We start from the raw sequence: 18,875 nt of genomic DNA on the forward strand, positions 1-18,875 counted from the left end.
TTTATCTGTCTTTGGCCTAGCACTCTTGTGTGGGGTCATTTACTGCACTGTTATAACTTGTTGATACTTGTTAACCTCTGCTATCTCTGAAAAAACAAAAAATCTTGCTTTTTTCCCACTTTTCTGAGATTTAAAAAAGTCCAGTTACAGGCTTGCTGTTCTTGAACTGTTTGTAAGTTTCTGTGAGGCCATTTTTTGCTTGGGCTAAAGGAAAGTCTCTCTTTTGATCAGTGGCAGTGAAAAACATTGAGCAGCCTGCCTGACCCTGTGGGAGTAGTTACTGACTTGAAACTGTAGTTTTATTGGCCATTTTGGGTCAATTCCAGAACTCCTTCATCTTCCTCTCTTAAAACCTGTTTGCCTCGTGGTTTTGGCATCTTTTCAGGCGTGTTGGCTGTTGGTGAAGCACCCACCAAGAGGAGAAAATGCTGAGAGAAGAAAGGAGCCACTTTTGAGACTAAGTATTTTTCCTCTGTTTATTTGCTAAGTTTTTCTGCATAGCCGCCTATTTTGAGCATTTTCTGGCTTGTTAAATTTGATTTCTGCATTAGTAACTGTATTTAGAGCACAACCTAGAGCTGTTTACTGAATTTCCTGTTTGCACTTATTTTTAAAATCGTTTTTTTCTCAGAACTTGCATTTTATCTGTCTTTGGCCTAGCACTCTTGTGTGGGGTCATTTACTGCACTGTTATAACTTGTTGATACTTGTTAACCTCTGCTATCTCTGAAAAAAAAAAAAAAAATCTTGCTTTTTTCCCACTTTTCTGAGATTTAAAAAGTTCAGTTACAGGCTTGCTGTTCTTGAACTGTTTGTAAGTTTCTGTGAGGCCATTTTTTGCTTGGGCTAAATGAAATTCTCTCTGTTGATCAGTGGCAGTGAAAATATTGAGCAGCCTGCCTGCCCCTGTGGGAGTGGTTACTGACTTGAAACTGTAGTTTTATTGGCCATTCTGGTCAATTCCAAAACTCCTTCATCTTCCTCTCTTAAAACCTGGTTGCCTCCTAGTTTTGGCGTCTTTTCAGGCTTGTTGGCTGTTGGTGAAGCACCCACCAAGAGGAGAAAATACTGAGAGAAGAAAGGAGCCACTTTTGAGACTAAGTATTTTTCCTCTGTTTATTTGCTAAGTTTTTCTGTATAGCCACCTATTTTGAGCATTTTCTGGCTTGTTAAATTTGATTTCTGCATTAGTAACTGTATTTAGAGCACAACCTAGAGCTGTTTACTGAATTTCCTGTTTGCACTTATTTTTAAAATCGTTTTTTTCTCAAAACTTGCATTTTATCTGTCTTTGGCCTAGCACTCTTGTGTGGGGTCATTTACTGCACTGTTATAACTTGTTGATACTTGTTAAACTCTGCTATCTCTGAAAAAACAAAAAAACAAAAAAATCTTGCTTTTTTCCCACTTTTCTGAGATTTAAAAAAGTTCAGTTACAGGCTTGCTGTTCTTGAACTGTTCGTAAGTTTCTGTGAGGCCATTTTTTGCTTGGGCTAAAGGAAAGTCTCTCTGTTGATCAGTGGCAGTGAAAAACATTGAGCAGCCTGCCTGCCCCTGTGGGAGTGGTTACTGACTTGAAACTGTAGTTTTATTGGCCATTTTGGGTCAGTTCCTAACTCCTTCATCTTCCTCTCTTAAAACCTTCTTTTGCACGGTTTTGCGCGTTTTTGTGCATAGCGCAACAGCGGGCAGTGCCACCTAATTGGGTTTAAACTATTCCTGGCTCCACAAGGTCTGCTCTTCACTTTTTCCCTTAGAACTGCTCTATCTCTCAATTTAAACACCATATTCTCATTCTAAAACCCTTCACTGGTCCAATTAAGTAATCCTACAAGTTAGCACTATTAAACCATAAGCACTACTTACTCTTATACTCTCTACGATTACCCTGTCCTCTATTGGAATTCAGTTTCCCTATTACTCTAGCATGTCCAAAGGTCAGTCAATGGTTTCCTCTCCAGTCCAGCTGGTGAATCAGGGAATTTTGAGGCAATGTTACAACTGTCTCATGTACACGGACAACCCTCTCCTCCTCCAAACAGGTTCAAATATATGTGAGAGATGCAATTATTTAGCCAAACTGGAGGCTGAGCTCTCTCATCTCAAAACTGGTGTAACCAGTCAGGAGGAGAAGGTAACCTCACACAACACAATTCCAGTATCACATAGTCCCACCACATCAGCGAACCAAACACATAAATACACAAAAACATACTCGGAGGCTCTAAATAAAAATCTACCTAAGCAACAGAGACCTCCAAAGCAGACATCCAAGCAAACACTACCTCAAAACAAAACACACACAACACATAACCCACAAAGTCAGTGTGCCAAGCAGCCACAGCCCTTAAGGCTGAATAACACACCTGATACTCTTGTTATAGGTGACTCTATTGTCAGACACACTGACGTCCCGCTCACCAGGCTGAATAAAGAGAAGGTCACAGTGAGCTGCCTGTTGGGTGCTAGGATCCGCCACATAACGCAAGCACTCAGGTCACTGCAAAGCATACAAATATGACTCAGTCATTGTACATGCTGGTGTGGATGACCTGAGACGTACCTCCCTGGACTACATGAAAAGAGACATAGAGGAGCTCTCTGATCATGTAGCCCAGGCTGGTATGACCCTGACCTTGAGCAGCATCTTACCCTCACCTAGAATGATGCCACAGTACAAAGACAAAATGATCAATTTTAACAATTGGCTAAAATTTTGGTGTCATTCAAAGGGGATCCAGTGTCTGTCAGCCTGGGATGACATGCTCGACAAGCCACGTTGCTTCACTAGGGACAGCTTGCACCTGTCACCACTGGGCTTTCGGATATTGGCAAAGGCTCTTGCCACCCCATAGTGCCTTTTTTGGGCAAGGCTCAAAAGTCAAACCCACCCCCATAGACAGCACAAGGAACAAGAAACTAAGGGTAATGCTGCTAAATGCCAGAAGTCTTAACCTCAAGATGCACGCACTCGAAGCTCTCCTCAGTATGGAGAACATCGATATCTGTGCAGTGACAGAAACCTGGTTCAAGGCTTCAGAGAGCACCCCAGCACTACCAGGCTATACCTCATATCATGCTTTTCGGCCCCAAAACCCGGACCGAACCACAAAAGGAGGGGGAGTCTCCATATTTATCAAGGATATCCACACCTCCAGTTTAGTGGCATTGCACGAAGTATCGGTGACCATCCATGTGCAACTAACAGTGGGCAAGACTGCTTTTCAGTTTATAGCATCCTACAGACCACCCTCTCAAAGTCAGGAATCCCATTCGGCTTTCCTGAAAACATTGGAGAACATGAAGATCTCTCCAAACACCATTACACTGGGCGACTTCAACTACCCAAACCTTTACTGGAAGCACTACTCAAGCCCCAGCACCTTAGCCCAAAGATTCCTGGAAATTATAAACTCAAATGCTATGGAACAACTAGTCACCACTCTCACAAGAGGGGACAACATACTAGACCTGATCATTACCAACATGGAGACTCTATGCTCCACACCAGAAGTATATCCCTCATTGGTAAGATCAGACCATAAATTAATTTCACTGTATGTCCACATCCCGACCCCACCCCCAGCCCAGAAAACCACAGTGAAAAACTTCTCAAAAGCGAACTTCTCACTTCTCAAAACCGAAGTAGAATCCTTCAAGGCCCCAGGGCCAGTGGAAACTACAGCCCAAACTCCAGAATCCTATATAAATGCATTATATGGACATCTCCAGGAATGCATGGATCATGCTATCCCAAACAAAACCAAGACCCAATCATCCAAAGGCAGGTGTCCAGTCTGGTGGACCCCTGCCATAAATAAACTGTACAACAGAAGGAGGAAGCTACTACATGATAGAGCAAAATCCCTAATAGGGAAGGCATCTCTGATCAGTACTAGCAAAAAATTACGATCCCTCATAAAATCCTCCAAGGCCAGCTTCGAGAGAAAATTGCACAGGACACCAAAGACAATCATAAGGCTTTTTTCAGTTATGTTAAAAACCTGGGATGCAACTCCCAGACTTGTTCTGAGTTGATTCTAAACGACAGAAAATACACTGAACCCACAGACATCGCCAATATCCTGGCAGACAGGTTCAGTGCAAACTCCTCCACCCCCTCCCGCCCAAAAGAGCAAGTATCTATCCCAGCAGAGGGCTGCCTCCCAAACATCTCAGATGCTCAGGTGAAGGCTGCCCTCTCCAAAGCAAAAAACACTGCTTCCATGGGACCAGATGGTGTCCCAGGTTGCATCCTACATGAACTACAAGAGGAACTAATCCCTCAAATAAAACAGCTATACAATCTCAGCCTCACTACAGGATATGTGCCCACAGAATGGCGTACAGCAACAGAGGTCCCACTCCACAAAGGTGGAGCCTCTATGAACCCTGGAAACTATCGCCCCATAAGCCTGACTAGCTTAGTCTGCAAGGCTATGGAGAGGATCATCATGGAGCTCATAAACAAAGACATTGGGGACCTACAGACACTAGATCCTACCCAGTTCGGCTTTGTCAAGGGCAGATCCTGCCTTTTGAACCTGGTTGACTTCTTTGAAACAGTCACCAAAGCCATAGATGAAGGGAAGGTAGTCCACACAGCCTATCTGGACCTTGCAAAGGCATTTGACACAATACCCCACTTGGGCATCATAGATAAGCTATCCAGCTTAAATATAAACCCCTATGTCACAAGATGGGTCGCAAACTGGCTCAAAGACAGAGCCCACAGAGTGAGAGTTGCTGGAGCCATGTCAGACTCGAAACCGGTCACAAGTGGCATCCCACAGGGTTCTGTCCTGGGACCACTCTTGTTCGGTATATACCTTTCCGAGGTACAGGCAAACGTGGGAGGACTATGGCTCACCAAGTTTGCAGATGACTGCAAACTGGGCGCCATAATCAACTCTCCAGCTGACACAAACATCATTCAAAAAGGTCTCAGAGAGACAGATAACTGGTGCCAGCGCCATGATTTAAAGCTAAATGCCAAAAAATGTATAGTCATACCCTTTGGCAAAAACAATGTGCCCACAAATTACCACATAGGCAGAAACCCATTAAGTACAGAGAAAGTTATTAGGAACCTGGGGACCCAAGTTGATAGCAATCTCTCCTTTGAAAACCACATTGCCAAAGTGGTTAGAAAGACCTTCTACATAGCCCACCTCATCACGAAGGGTTTCACATCTAGATCAAGAGAGGTAATCGTGCCCCTTTATTCATCCCTCATCAGGCCCATCATAGAATACAATGCCCCTTTTGGGATGTACCTTACCCGACACCTGCAGCAATTAGAAAGACCCCAAAAGTATCTCACCAAGAGGATCAAGGGTCTCAAACAGATGCCATATGCTGCTCGGTTAAAAACTCCAGCTCTACTCAGTTGCATACCGCCTACTTGAGGCGATCTATGCCTGACATACAAAGCTATGTCAAATCCAGAATTAATGGACATGCTCCACCTCAGTAAATCTAAATCCCTTAGAGCCACATGCTCGAGGGACTTGAACCTCAGCACAGAAATAAATAGAACTTGCTGGAGGGACAGGTTCATAACCCAGAGGCTCCCTTCGCTCTGGAATAGAATTCCAGTTCATGTGAGGCAGAGCACCTCACTGAATCTCTTCAAGAAGAATCTCGATAAGTGGATGGGGGATCATAGGTTTGTCCCAGGGATTACTCCCGTGTCACTATTAGACAGAGGCACAGTAAACTAAACCTTAAAGGGCACAGTATACTCAAATCAAGGGGTGGCGTAAGCCATACAGAATCGGGCTAGGCTTATAATTGCCCCAGGGCAGATAGCCTAGTATGAACCTATGAACCTATGAAACAATACTGTTATTAATCTACTGTCTGGTTTTGCATTTGAAAACTGAAGAAAATCAGATATTGCATCTCATCTGCCATTTCTATCATCAGATCCCATTAAATAAAGTCTCATAATCAGGATGATATGTAGTATTTTGAAATTACAAGCAGTTTCGCCACTCTGAAGAAACATTCTTTCTTTCTTTTATTCTTCTACTAAATTACCCTGTACCCTTCAGTCATATCAGTTTTTTTCTTTGCAATCTGTTTGCTTGAACTTATGTCCATCTATATTGTTTCCTGATATAAAGGAAGATACTCATTAAAAGAAAGATAATTCAGCTTTCATTTACTTCTAATTTCTGATATTGACCCTAATATTTAAGTTGTTTTAAATTCATGTAATTAAACTGAATAAGCATACAAAAGTAATGTATACCTTTGGAAAGCAAAAGGTGTAACAGTGGGTGCATAAAATAAATAAGGAAATAATTAGTTAGAAAATAACCATGCATTTGTTTTGATAGTGACATTTAATGAATAGTAAAAATTTTATATTAAAGAGCCTATTACTAAGTACAGTCTTGTACAAAGTGAAATGTAAAGAACATTACCATTTTGCAGATCTTTAGGCACTAAGATGTCAAGTTAATGATAGATATGAACAGGATGAAATGTAATTTTATTAAGACAGAAGTAACAACTCATCAGTCATTAAAATGTTTATAGCAGTGTAGCTTTAACCTACTGATCCTCAATAAATCTGAGAGCCTGAACACTGCTAATAAATGTTAGATCACCTATAAAGTATTTGTTTTTATGTTTTACAATGAAGTAGTGATTTGAACAACTCTGGGTTGTGATTTCATGAAGCAGGACTTAAATGTATAAAATGCTGGATTTATAGGAAGTCAGCAAGTTACACATGATTCCTCAATGAACCACTCCTTATAAATTATGTCTCATGATTCAGATTTTTCTGTTTGAAACTGTATCTTTTAAATTTGAATTAAGTACTGATAAACTAGTAATTAACAACATCTCATAAAACAGAGAAACAAAGAAATCATAAACAGTCCATTACTGCACAGATGTTGTTGTTGTGTCTTTCGGCTTTTCCCAGTTAGGGGTCGCCACAGCAGAACTCCGGTCCGCTAATGATTGGCAGTAGATTTTTACGTGCCAGGTTGCCAGCCCTGACGCACAACCTTCAATGAAGGTACGTCCATTCACACGTCTCCACACAAAAGACGCTCTAGCTGAGAATCGAACAGGACGTCTTACTGTGAGGCGACAAAGCTACCGCAGCACCACCACCTCAGATATTTTTTGAAAATATGGTTCATAATCCCACAGCATTTTAGTTTTAACAGTATGGCTGTTATTCATCTGAAGAAAATGAGTCTAAAATCTAAATGTTGAAGTTACTCCTAGAACAATCAGCAAAGTCAGACCAAAGCTTCAAGAATTTCAATTTACATCCAACTTCACATGGCGCTTGTTAGCCTGAATATGGTACTGTTAGTGCTTATCCAAGACCTGTAAAAACGGAGTACCCATCAGAAAAATCAGCAGCCATGGGATGATGGTGTAGAACTGCAACACTTAAAAGCCATAAACAAAGCGGGACCCTTATTCATTTCTGATACGCAGCTAAATATTCTACCCCATTCTACCATCTGCGAGCCACTTGTTTATAAACTGATTTCATGTATGTACAGTTTCTTTGAATGGTAAAGGGCTAAGTCTTGACAGAACCACTGGCATCAAGAGGTTCAAAAAGCATTCTAAAATGGATTTTTTTTATTCTTTATATTATTATTTCATTTGTTCTTTTATAAACTGTACCAAGTTGAAGTAAAAGCAAGGATGAAAATATTTGTCTACTTAGTAATAATATCCTAGCTTTTATTTTTCTTTAAATGGTTTCTTTACACAGTAAATAGTTGTCACCATGTTAGCTTGATTTACTTTTGCTTAGATGTCTTACATTTTTGCTTCCACATATCTCTGATGTACTTCTGAATGCAATAAGTCCCATCTTGTCAGGTCGCCCCTTGTAATGCACTTTCTTGCCGTAAGGCTAGCTTCTTTCTGTTTTAATGTTAACCTGCACTGGATAGTAATTGGTTCAACAGGTGTTGCTCTGTATACCATGTGCTGTACTGTCCAGTACGCTTTAGTTTTTGTCAGTTTCATGACCTTTAAAATGACCCTTCATAGTGATAATTTATGACTGCACAATACTTGTTAAAATTGCAATTACAATGCTTCATTGTACATCTGGAAGACATGAGTTAACTACTAAACATCCCCACTTTAGTTATTCCACTAATGACATCTCCAGGTGTCTGGTTCAGCATCTTTCACCGTTGCAGACTTTTAAGGAGTTTTGAGGATAGATTATTTTCAAAAGCACACATCTGCTTTTCGTAGGAAGGTACTTAAATTTGATTTGAAAGATTTTCTGTTAACATATTGTGTATTCTTGTGCTAAACTGATAAAGTACAGTAAAAATAAGTTTGGATTTTTCAGGTATTATTAATATGTCCAGATGACTGAAGTAGATGTGACATATAGATAGATTTCTATGGTTACATAGAAATATTGACCCAAATATTGTAAGCATTTATAGGAAACCGTGGATCTATTTCATAAGATCAAAAGACCATATGATTGAATCCAAGAAAATTATATCTTGGAATGTCAAACCAGCGTCACCTCTGGAGCCGTTATCATAAAAAAAACAGTAGTTTAGCCGGGGGAGATTGTTCCACATTTGGGAAAGGGCAAACACCCTACCTCAAAAAATACCAGCTTCCAAAGGAGAAGCCAGTTCAGTGTTCTGAAATTTTATTTTTTTGCAATAGATCGTATGGTCTTTTGATCTTATTAAATAGACCCAGGAAGATATTATTTACATCTCCTGTCTGTTTAATCTCCATCTGAAAAAGTTTATTTGATTGTTACTTTAAGAAGAGCACAACAGGGGGTTTCTTTTCTACTTGGAAGACTGATAAACTGCACTAGGTGATGTAGATGGTGAATGAATTTTAGTTAATAACAGTTTCCTAGGTGCAGTGTTTTTCTCAAGTAGCTTATGCCAGCAGAAAACCTAGCCTAACTCATCCTGACTCATGTATACTATTTTTTTTTTGGGGGGGTGGCATTGTATCTTTGCTTTACCATCACATATCAACAGTTCAGATCAGAACTCTATTTCTATTGTTGTAAAGTCCACAGCCCTTCCTCCTTTTAACTGAAATGCAGCTATAAATATTTTATATCAGTCTGCAGAGTGAAAGCAAGACTGTATGAAGTAGGGCTATATTTATGGCTGTAACTTTTGGAACTAGGGAATATGGCTTCCTAGTAGATTTATAAAAGAGTTGTCACAAATATGTTAGTCTCATTTATATTATCCTGTTCTTGACATGTACAAATATCTTGTGTGTGCTTTTTATTGACATCGCACATCATCATAATAGATGTACAAGAATATATAATGTAACATTTTTGCCACGGTAATTCATCATCTCCAGTATACAGAGTTCTAAATGCACTTTCAACATTACCCCATCTTAGAGTAAAGGGATTATTTATTTTCTTTATTTTTTTTTTTTATTCATTTGAATTTAACTGGAGTGGCAGAGCATTGATCTATAGGAACCTTTTTCAAACTTGGCTTGGGAGCACTGTCTTGGGCATAATTGTTTAAAAAGACTGTCCCCACTATTGTCATGGAAACAACCATGTTTGGATCGCAGTAACTAAGCAAACAGTTCTAATATTGCATGGATTTTAGTGAAGAGAAGCTCACAGCAGATGCATTCATATTTATATTAATAAGAAAAAGTATTTGTAGTGGCTGTACCTCCTATATGAAATTTGGCCCCCAACCCCTCATTTACTTTATTTCTGTCAATCTGAAGTCACTACAGCACAGAAAAAGAGCAGCCACTGATGGGCAATGCAAACCTATGCCTCCTTTCTTGCAAGGAACCAGGTAATCAACCAGCTAATGCATAGATACATAGGAGCATTACTTCCTCACATATATGTCACTGAAATAATAATGACATGAAAAACTATTATGATACAAGCTCGGGTGATCTCAGCAACTGCCTGAAATCCTAGATACAGAGCTCCTTTAAAGGTGAAACGTGTTTGGTATAACATTTTTTGAAAGGTAACATTCTGAAAAGCTATGAAGCTGATGTTAATTGACTGTTGTACTCTTTCTGAATTATATATCCCGAAACAGATTCAGTGTCATACAGATTAGATAAATGTACAAGCTGTTTCTCTGCCAAAATTTGCACATAACACAGGGCTACATTTCCAGGCCAAATTAGAACAGAGTTTGCATTTTTGTGTGTGTGTGTGTGTGTGTGTGTGTGTGTGTGTGTGTGTGTGTGTGTGTGTGTGTGTGTGTGTGTGTGTGTGTATATCTATACATTCTAAAATAAGTCTCACTTTAAAGCTTTGTTACCTCTGATTAATCTGTCTGATACCTTTATATATGTAATATATATGCACAACAGCTTTATATCTTAATCTTTTAATTGTTATATTACAGTGTATCCATCGTGACTTGGCGGCTCGGAACATTTTGTTGGCTGCGAACAATGTTGTGAAGATCTGTGACTTTGGTCTGGCACGTGACATTTACAAAGATCCTGACTATGTTCGGAAAGGAGATGTAAGCTCACTGTTGCACTTTTTAACAACCTGGAAACCAGAGTTTAGCATGCAATTAAACAGATAAACAAACACAATGTTATGAATATATAAATGCTATCCCTCTTTTGGACTTTTGCTTATTAGGCCAGGCTTCCACTGAAATGGATGGCACCAGAATCCATTTTTGACAAGGTCTATACAACCCAAAGTGATGTGTGGTCATTTGGTGTTCTGCTCTGGGAGATATTCTCTTTAGGTAAGTATACCAAATGATTAACTACAAATACAGTATAGTACAACAATGATTCATAAGAGCCATAATAACAGTCATTATAAAACATACTGTGACAGTCATAAATAAAATACAGCATCCATTTTCTTGTTTAGTTACATCTCTAAATGCTGCTGTGATGCCATTCTAAAGATGCATTAACTTTGTACAAATCCACCATATTCATTTAGTAATAGTGCTGTCACCTCTTTATAGACAGGTCTTAGTGGCTCTCTTGTTAAGCATCTTAATTACTTTAGTTCAGTATGCTCAAGCAGGTAATCATGCCTAAAGCCTTCGAGTGCATGATCAGGTCTCCTGTAATATAGGGTTCTACATCTCTTCTTACTTCCTTTATATCATCATTCAAAAGTTTTCTAGGACATTGTGAACAAATATAAAAGTGCTATTGTTGCCTGCAATCACCCAGAAAACAAGACATCAGCAAATTTAGTATACTAAACATGGTTTTGTGAGTTATCACTACTGTAAAATTTAAGCAAGCATGAAGCGGAGTACGGGTCTCAGCAAAACCACTGTAGGCGCCTTTTGCTTGAATTAGTGTTGTCTTTCACCACTGCCCTGTCTGCCTATGACATTTATGCATCATTATAGGGGTGTTCTTACTTAAAATAGATGCAAACAATTACTTCTTAATTTTTTACTTTGCACATCCTACCACCACTCAGTCATGATTCCATCCATTGCATACAAAGATTATTCCATCTCTTTCTACTTTTCATAATATTACATTATGATGTACAGTATCAAAAACTGTATTAAATTTAACAAGGATTTCATTAAGTTGCAATCCCCTATTAATGTTTTCTGATAAAGTTCATCATTAGTAATAACTGGTATGCTCACTTTGTGTATTTGTGAAAGTGTAGGTGGATGCACAAAGTGAGGTCTAACAAATTTTGAATATTTTTATTTTGAAAATTCTAGAGCTGCAACTTGTAGGTCTGTTACTGGGTAGGTTACTTTCCAACCAATTTCACTTACATAGAGGTAATAAGAGGTACTTTTTAAAAATAGGCTCTCATGCATACCTCTACTGAGCATGTGTCACCACCTCATTTGCTAATTTTATTTGAAAATGAGATATGCATTCTTGTCATCATGCCTTGTAAACCTTTAGGTAATTAAGGATGTCCCTTAAATCATTATAATCTGTGTGTGTAGTTTTATATATATATATATATATATATATATATATATATATATATATATATATATATAGATAGATCTAGGACTATTGAAAAAAAGTTCAACAGTCCGGATCCACAATCACAGAACACACTTTAACGATAGTGCTTTCACTGAAAAAGCACTTTTGTTAAAGTGTGTTAAAAATAAAATACATTGCATTTATGTTTTTGCACCCCCCACACCCCCTACTTTAATATTCTCACTCTGAGGTCGCACTACAGTGGGGAAAAGGGAATTTTCCCTTATCCCTACTGTAGTGCAATCTTCGCAACAGGCATACTTACGCAAAAGTACTTCTTTGGTGAAAAGCACTTTCGCGCAAGTATGCCCGGCCGAATCTGTTTCAGTGATGTCTCCATTCGGGGATCCGTACGGATTATATATATATATATATATATATATATATATATATATATATATATATATATATATATATACCTTTTACTTGCCTTTTCTACTTGTCGGGCAAATTAACTGTTGGGGAAATGGGCTGCCTGAAATATATGTCATGCAAATGAAGGTCTATACACACACATACATACATACACATACAGTGGATATAAAAAGTGTACACACTCCTGTTAAAATGCCAGGTTTTTGAGATATAAAAAAATGAGACCACAATAAATCATTTCAAAACTTTTCCCACCTTTAATGTGACCTATAACCTGTACAATTCAATTGAAAAATAAACAAATCTGGTAGGGGAAAGAGATAAAAAAAATGTACAATAAGCTGGTTGCATAAGTGTGCACACAAACTAATTTTTTGTTGAAGCACCTTTTGATTTAATTACAACATTCCATCTTCTTGGGTACACACCTGCCATCAATTAAAAAGACTGATTAACCCCAAATAAAGTTCAGCTGTCCTAGTAGGATTTTACTGACATTTACTCAGTTGCTACAGAAAAAGCCATGGTTCGCAGAGAGCTTACAAAGCATCAAAGGGATCTCATTGGTGAAAGGTATCACTCAGAAGGGTACAAAAAAATTTCCACAGCATTGGACGTACCATGGAACACAGTGAAGACAGTCATCAAAAAGTGGAGAAAATATGGGACAACAGTGACATTGCAAAGAACTGGATGTCCCTCCAAAACTGATGAAAAGACAAGATGAAAACTTTTCAGGGAGGCTGCCAAGAGACCTATAGCAACACTGAAGGAGCTGGGGGAATTTCTGGCAAATCCTGGTTGTGTACTACACGTGACAACAATCTCCTGTATTCTCCATATGTCTGGACTATGGGGTAGGGTTGCAAAACGGAAGCCTTTTCTTATACAGAAAAACATCTAGGCCCTGCTAAAATTTGCAAAACAATGCATCAAGTCTCCCAAAGCATGTGGGAAAATGTATTATGGTCTGATGAGACAATGGTTGAACTTTGCGGCCACAATTCCAAAAGGTACCTTTGGTGCAAAAACAACACTTCACATCACCAAAAGAATACCATCCCCACGGTGAAGCATGGTGGTGGCAGTATTATGCTTTGGGGTTGCTTTTCTTCAGCTGGAAGTCAGGCTTTAATCAAGGTAGAGGGAATTATGAACAGTTCTAAATACCAGTCACTTTTTGGCCCAAAACCTTCAGGTGTCTGCTAGAAAGCTGGAAATGAAGAGGAATTTCACCTTTCAACACAACAATGACCCCAAGCATACATCCAAATCAACAAAAGAATGGCTTGACCAGAAGAAAATTAAAGTTCTGAAATGGCCCAGCCAGAACCCAGAAATAAATCCAATATAAAATCTGGGGGTGACCTGAAGAGTGCTGTGCACAAGAGATGCCCTCTCAATCTGACAGATTTGGTGCACTTTTGCAAAGAAGAGTGGGCAAATACTATCAAGTCAAGATGTGCCATGCTGTTAGAATCCTACCCAAGAAGACTGAATACTGTAATGAAATCAAATGGTGCCTCAACAAAATATTAGTTTAAGGGTGTGCACACTTATGCAACCAGCTTATTGTACGCATTTTATTTTTGATATTTTCCCCTAACAGATTTTTTTTTTCAATTGAATTGTACAGGCTATAGATCACAAAGGTGGGAAAAGTTTTGAAATGATTTATTGTGGTCTAATTTTTTTATATCACAAAAACCTGGCATTTTAACAGGGGTGTATACACTTTTTATATCCACTGTACCTACATACATCCATACAAACACACCTACATATCTATATATATTTAACTTTGTGCGTCTGTTTATGTATACATATGTGTGCAGTGTTTATATGATATATCTGTATATATTTATACACACATATACATCAAAAAAATCCTTTTCCCATTTTTGCACATGGAGTCGGGGTGTCACTGCAAAACCAGCAATCTGTAGCCAATTTTCACCCTACCAAGTAGCTAGCCATACCACAGCTGTTCTTCCACATTACATACACACACACACACACACACACACACACACACACACACACACACACACACACACACACACACACACACACCTATTTTCAGTTCAGAGTGTCCAATCTGCCTACTACCTGTCTTTGGAATGAGAAAGGAAACTGGAGAACCTGGAGGACATCCATGTGAACACAGGGAGGCCATGTAGACTCTACACAGAAGGCATCACAACTGAGTATCAAACCACAGGACCTCTTGCTGTGAGGCAAAAACTTGATACACACGTGTATGTGTGTGTGTGTGTGTGTGTGTGTGTGTGTGTGTGTGTGTGTGTGTGTGTGTGTGTCTATATGTAAAGGGAAATATTCCCTCTTCTCTAATCTTTACCAAAATAAGGTAAAAAATAATTTGTGCTTTAATGACATCTGTATCTCTGCTCTGATGGGTATACACATTAATATGTGCTGCAAGGTTATACAGGACAAAAGCTATGTTTAATTTTAATTCATTTGGAAGGGTGATTTATGCAGTATTTAGAAACCATCACTTATATTACTTAAATACATAATGGTTCATCAGAAATGTTTTGAAAGAGTTACATGCGTTGACTTACATGCATAAAGACTGCTGTTATGTAAACTAAAATTTATATTTATAGAACTTGTAGCTATCTAGGAACATAGATGTATCTTCTGAAATCCAGATTAAAAAATATTGAGCATTTCAAAAATTTTTCCCACAATATAAAAGCAAATAACGGCACATACACAGCAAAATGCAGGATAAAACTTGAAGTGAGAGCTTTCACGTTAGGTTTGACGCTTCTTCAGACTTTCTAATAAAAACACCTGAACATATTTATTTAAAAACCTATACATCAATTCAGACTAACCAATTTGTTTTATTATGTTCCTACGGTGTTTTGATTTTACTCAATATGAGGCTCATTTGAAACTTTTAACAGGTGAAGTGTTATAATTGGTCAGTTTGAATTGATGGAAAGGCATTTAAATAAATATATTTAGGTGTTTTTATTAGAAAGTCTGAAGAAGCGTCAAACCTGACATGAAAGTGCTCACTTCATTGACATTTTATCCTGCATTTTGCTGTGTGTGCGCCTTTCTTTGCTTTTATATTGTAGAGATATTAATTTTTGTAGAAAGGCACTTCATCCTCTGTGGACTTTATTTTTTGGGTGTTGATTTCAAAAATTACACCAAGTGTTTTTGGTCTTTGATTTTTTGTAATAGAACTTGATTGTAACAGTCAACATAACTGCTGCCTTGGCATGTACCACTAATGTTATGACTGATCCATATTTCAACTCATTTATATTTTAATGAAATAGAATTACTATAAGTTGCACCTGCTTGGGAACCCAGTCTGCAGCTGTGTGTGACAGGATGCTCTATATTTCAATGAGGTAGTACTGAGAAGGGACACTCTGGATTTCAATTAGGTAGTATTGTGAAGGGACGCTCTATTTCAATGAGTTAGTATTGTGAAGGGATGCTCTGTATTTCAATGAGGTAGTATTGTGAAGGGACACTGTATTTCAATGAGGTACTATTGTGAAGGGATACTCTGTATTTCAGTGAGGTAGTATTGTGAAGGGGCGCTCTGTATTTCAGTTAGGTAGTATTGTGAAGGGACGCTCTGTATTTCAATAAGGTAGTATTGTGAAGGGACGCTCTGTATTTCAATAAGGTAGTATTGTGAAGGGATGCTCTGTATTAGAACGAGGTAGTATTGTGAAGGGGTGCTCTGTATTACAATGAGGTAGTATTGTGAAGGGGCGCTCTGTATTACAATGAGGTAGTATTGTGAAGGGGCACTCTGTATTACGAGTCAGTATTGTGAAGGGGCGCTCTGTATTACAACAAGTTAGTATTGTGAAGGGGCACTCTGTATTACAATGAGGTAGTATTGTGAAGGGGCGCTCTGTATTACAACGAGGTAGTATTGTGAGCGGGTGCTCTGTATTACAACGGGGAAGTATTGAGAAGGCGCGCTCTGTATTACAACGAGGTAGTATTGTGAAGGGGTGCTCTGTATTACAACGAGGTAGTATTGTGAAGGGGCGCTCTATATTACAATGAGGCGGCAAGTGAGTTTTGTTTTCATTTTACACCATTTCCAGTCTTCCTATACATAGTGTGACATAGCAGTCAGTTTACAGCATGATTGTGGGTGTGAGGACTTAACCCACACTTGGGGTTGCAGTAGGACTTGAAATCTGCAAAATATAAATAAATATATATGTTTAGTAGTGGTGTATGATGTGTTGATTTTCATTTGTTGTGATACTGGAGTGTTTAAAGATTTTGGGGTCAATTATGTGTTGACTAAACAGCACGCAGTTAATTATAGTTGATATTGTAAGTGAAACGGCTGCCTTTCATTCAGAGCAGAGGCCACATAATGATATTTTGTTACTCAGTACAGACGGTTTGTGCTAAGTAAAGTAGGTAAACAATCTACAATTCAGAAAAGCATACAGCTAAGTCACAGCTATGACTGTGCAATGCACATTATAATTTCTGTCAAACCTGTATAATGACTCTGTCCACGGACAACATACATTTAGCTAATCTGTGTGGTTTCGGCAGTTCTATATGCCAGTGATACTGAACTTGTGAATGGCATTGCCTTCTTCCTAATGTAAAGCCTGTGTCAGCTTACACAGACAGTGACTCACTCAGACAGAGAGGGCTTACAGGTCAGTGTGCCATTCTGATTGCTTCATTTGGAGCCTTCTTTATTAATCATTAGTTGTGGTCTAGCAATAGGACTACAACTCAGTGTCAGGGTTCACCAACCTGAGTGCCATGTTTCTGACTCCACCCTAACGGGCCCCATCCCTACATATTCTTCCATGGATTGCATAATATTTTAATCCTAAATGGTTAAAATGGAACTATTGTGACTTCAGTTGTTACTTGATTAGTGAAATTGTTTATCATAGTATGGCAGTTGGACAGAAATGTTGTGAAATTTATAAGTGCTCTTATGTGAAGTTTGATTTATTTTATTACACGTTAGAGAATGGGCAGGTAGGATTAATGCTGATGAATGGAAATTTTATGGTCATGTGCTTCTCATGATGATGGCAGCACATTTTTTTCAATAGCTACTGTGTTACGGTGGGTCTCCCATAATTTCATTGGACAAATGCTATCAGTCTTTCTTGTACCTTTGGTAGAAATTTTGTTTTGATTTCACGTGAGGCCATGAGCTTTATTTATTGTTACCTTGCAAATGTATGATAAACCTGTCAAAGACAAAAAAAAAACTAAATACGTTTAAAATACTATCAGAATGTGACCATGGCAGTGTTGTAGGGCAGAAATCCATATATATAATCTGATGTGTATAAGGCTTTTAAAGAAAGAGCTTATTAAAGGTGGTTTTGCTTTTATAACCAAGTATACTTGAGTTTTTCAGTTTATTTTGTTACTGCCACTTAATCCTTGCTGTTGCAATGTTGTGTTTCACTGAAAAAGTGTTGAGCTTGTATGAAATAATTGTTTAAATTTAGGTTTTGGTTTTATGGACACTACATACTTAGGGCCAAAAATGAAATACAGCTTTCATCAGGGTATGTTAAAGTGTCTTTATGTATAACATCCTGTATTATGTCTCAATGAAATAGCCTAGAATTAACTGCTCTTTTTTTATTCTCTGTAAAGCATTTTTCTAAACACACTGACTGCTCAACTTGACTGCATTTGATTTGCACAAAACTTGAATATGTTTTACTGATTCACCCTAGTAATTTGTGGGTTTGCTAATGATCTGGGAAGGCACTTTGGAAGGACACCAGTGCTGATGCAACATCTAATCTGTGACATATTTAATGAGCAATGTATTTGTCTTAGTGTTACTTGTGCATGTCTCCTTCTTATATTATCTACAGAGTGCCATATTTCTTCTTATGTTATCTGCAGGGGTGCCATATTTCCCTTATATTATCTGCAGGGTTGCTGTATTTCTCCTTATATTATATGCAGGGGTGCTGTATTTCTCCTTATATTATCTGGAGGGGTGCCGTATTTCTCCTTATATTATCTGCAGGGGTACCGTATTTCTCCTTATATTATCTGCAGGGGTGCCGTATTTCTCCTTATATTATCTGCAGGGGTGCCGTATTTCTCCTTATATGATCTGCAGGGGTGCTGTATATCTCCTTATACTATCTGCAGGGGTGCTGTATTTCTCCTTATATTATCTGCAGGGATGCCGTATTTCTCCTTATAGTATCTGCAGGGGTGCTGTATTTCTCCTTATATTATCTGCAGGGGTGCTGTATTTCTCCTTATATTATCTGCAGGGGTGCCATATTTCTCCTTATACTGTCTGCAGGGTGTTATATCTCTCCCCTTATGTTATCTGCAGAGGTGCTGTATTTCCCCATATATTATCTGCATAGGTGCTGTATTTCCCCATATATTATCTGCATAGGTGCTCTATTTCCCCTTATACTATATGCGCGGGTGCTGTTATTTCTCCTTATATTATCTGCAGG

General features: G+C 38.5%; 1 protein-coding gene across 3 annotated transcripts in view; it reads left to right on the forward strand.

The window, feature by feature from the left end:
* LOC122790141 (vascular endothelial growth factor receptor kdr-like) overlaps positions 1-18,875 on the forward strand; it is a 674,216-nt gene that overhangs the window by 571,455 nt on the left and 83,886 nt on the right. For all 3 annotated transcript variants that reach the window (XM_044057728.1, XM_044057729.1, XM_044057730.1), the window contains exons 23-24: positions 10,398-10,520; positions 10,646-10,757. In XM_044057728.1, coding sequence (XP_043913663.1) covers positions 10,398-10,520; positions 10,646-10,757 — 235 coding nt within the window. The remainder of the gene's footprint in view (positions 1-10,397; positions 10,521-10,645; positions 10,758-18,875) is intronic.

This window comes from Protopterus annectens, chromosome 15.part0 (assembly GCF_019279795.1).
Source record: "Protopterus annectens isolate FY-2018-M chromosome 15.part0, PAN1.0, whole genome shotgun sequence".
NCBI classification, from domain to species: domain Eukaryota; kingdom Metazoa; phylum Chordata; order Ceratodontiformes; family Protopteridae; genus Protopterus; species Protopterus annectens.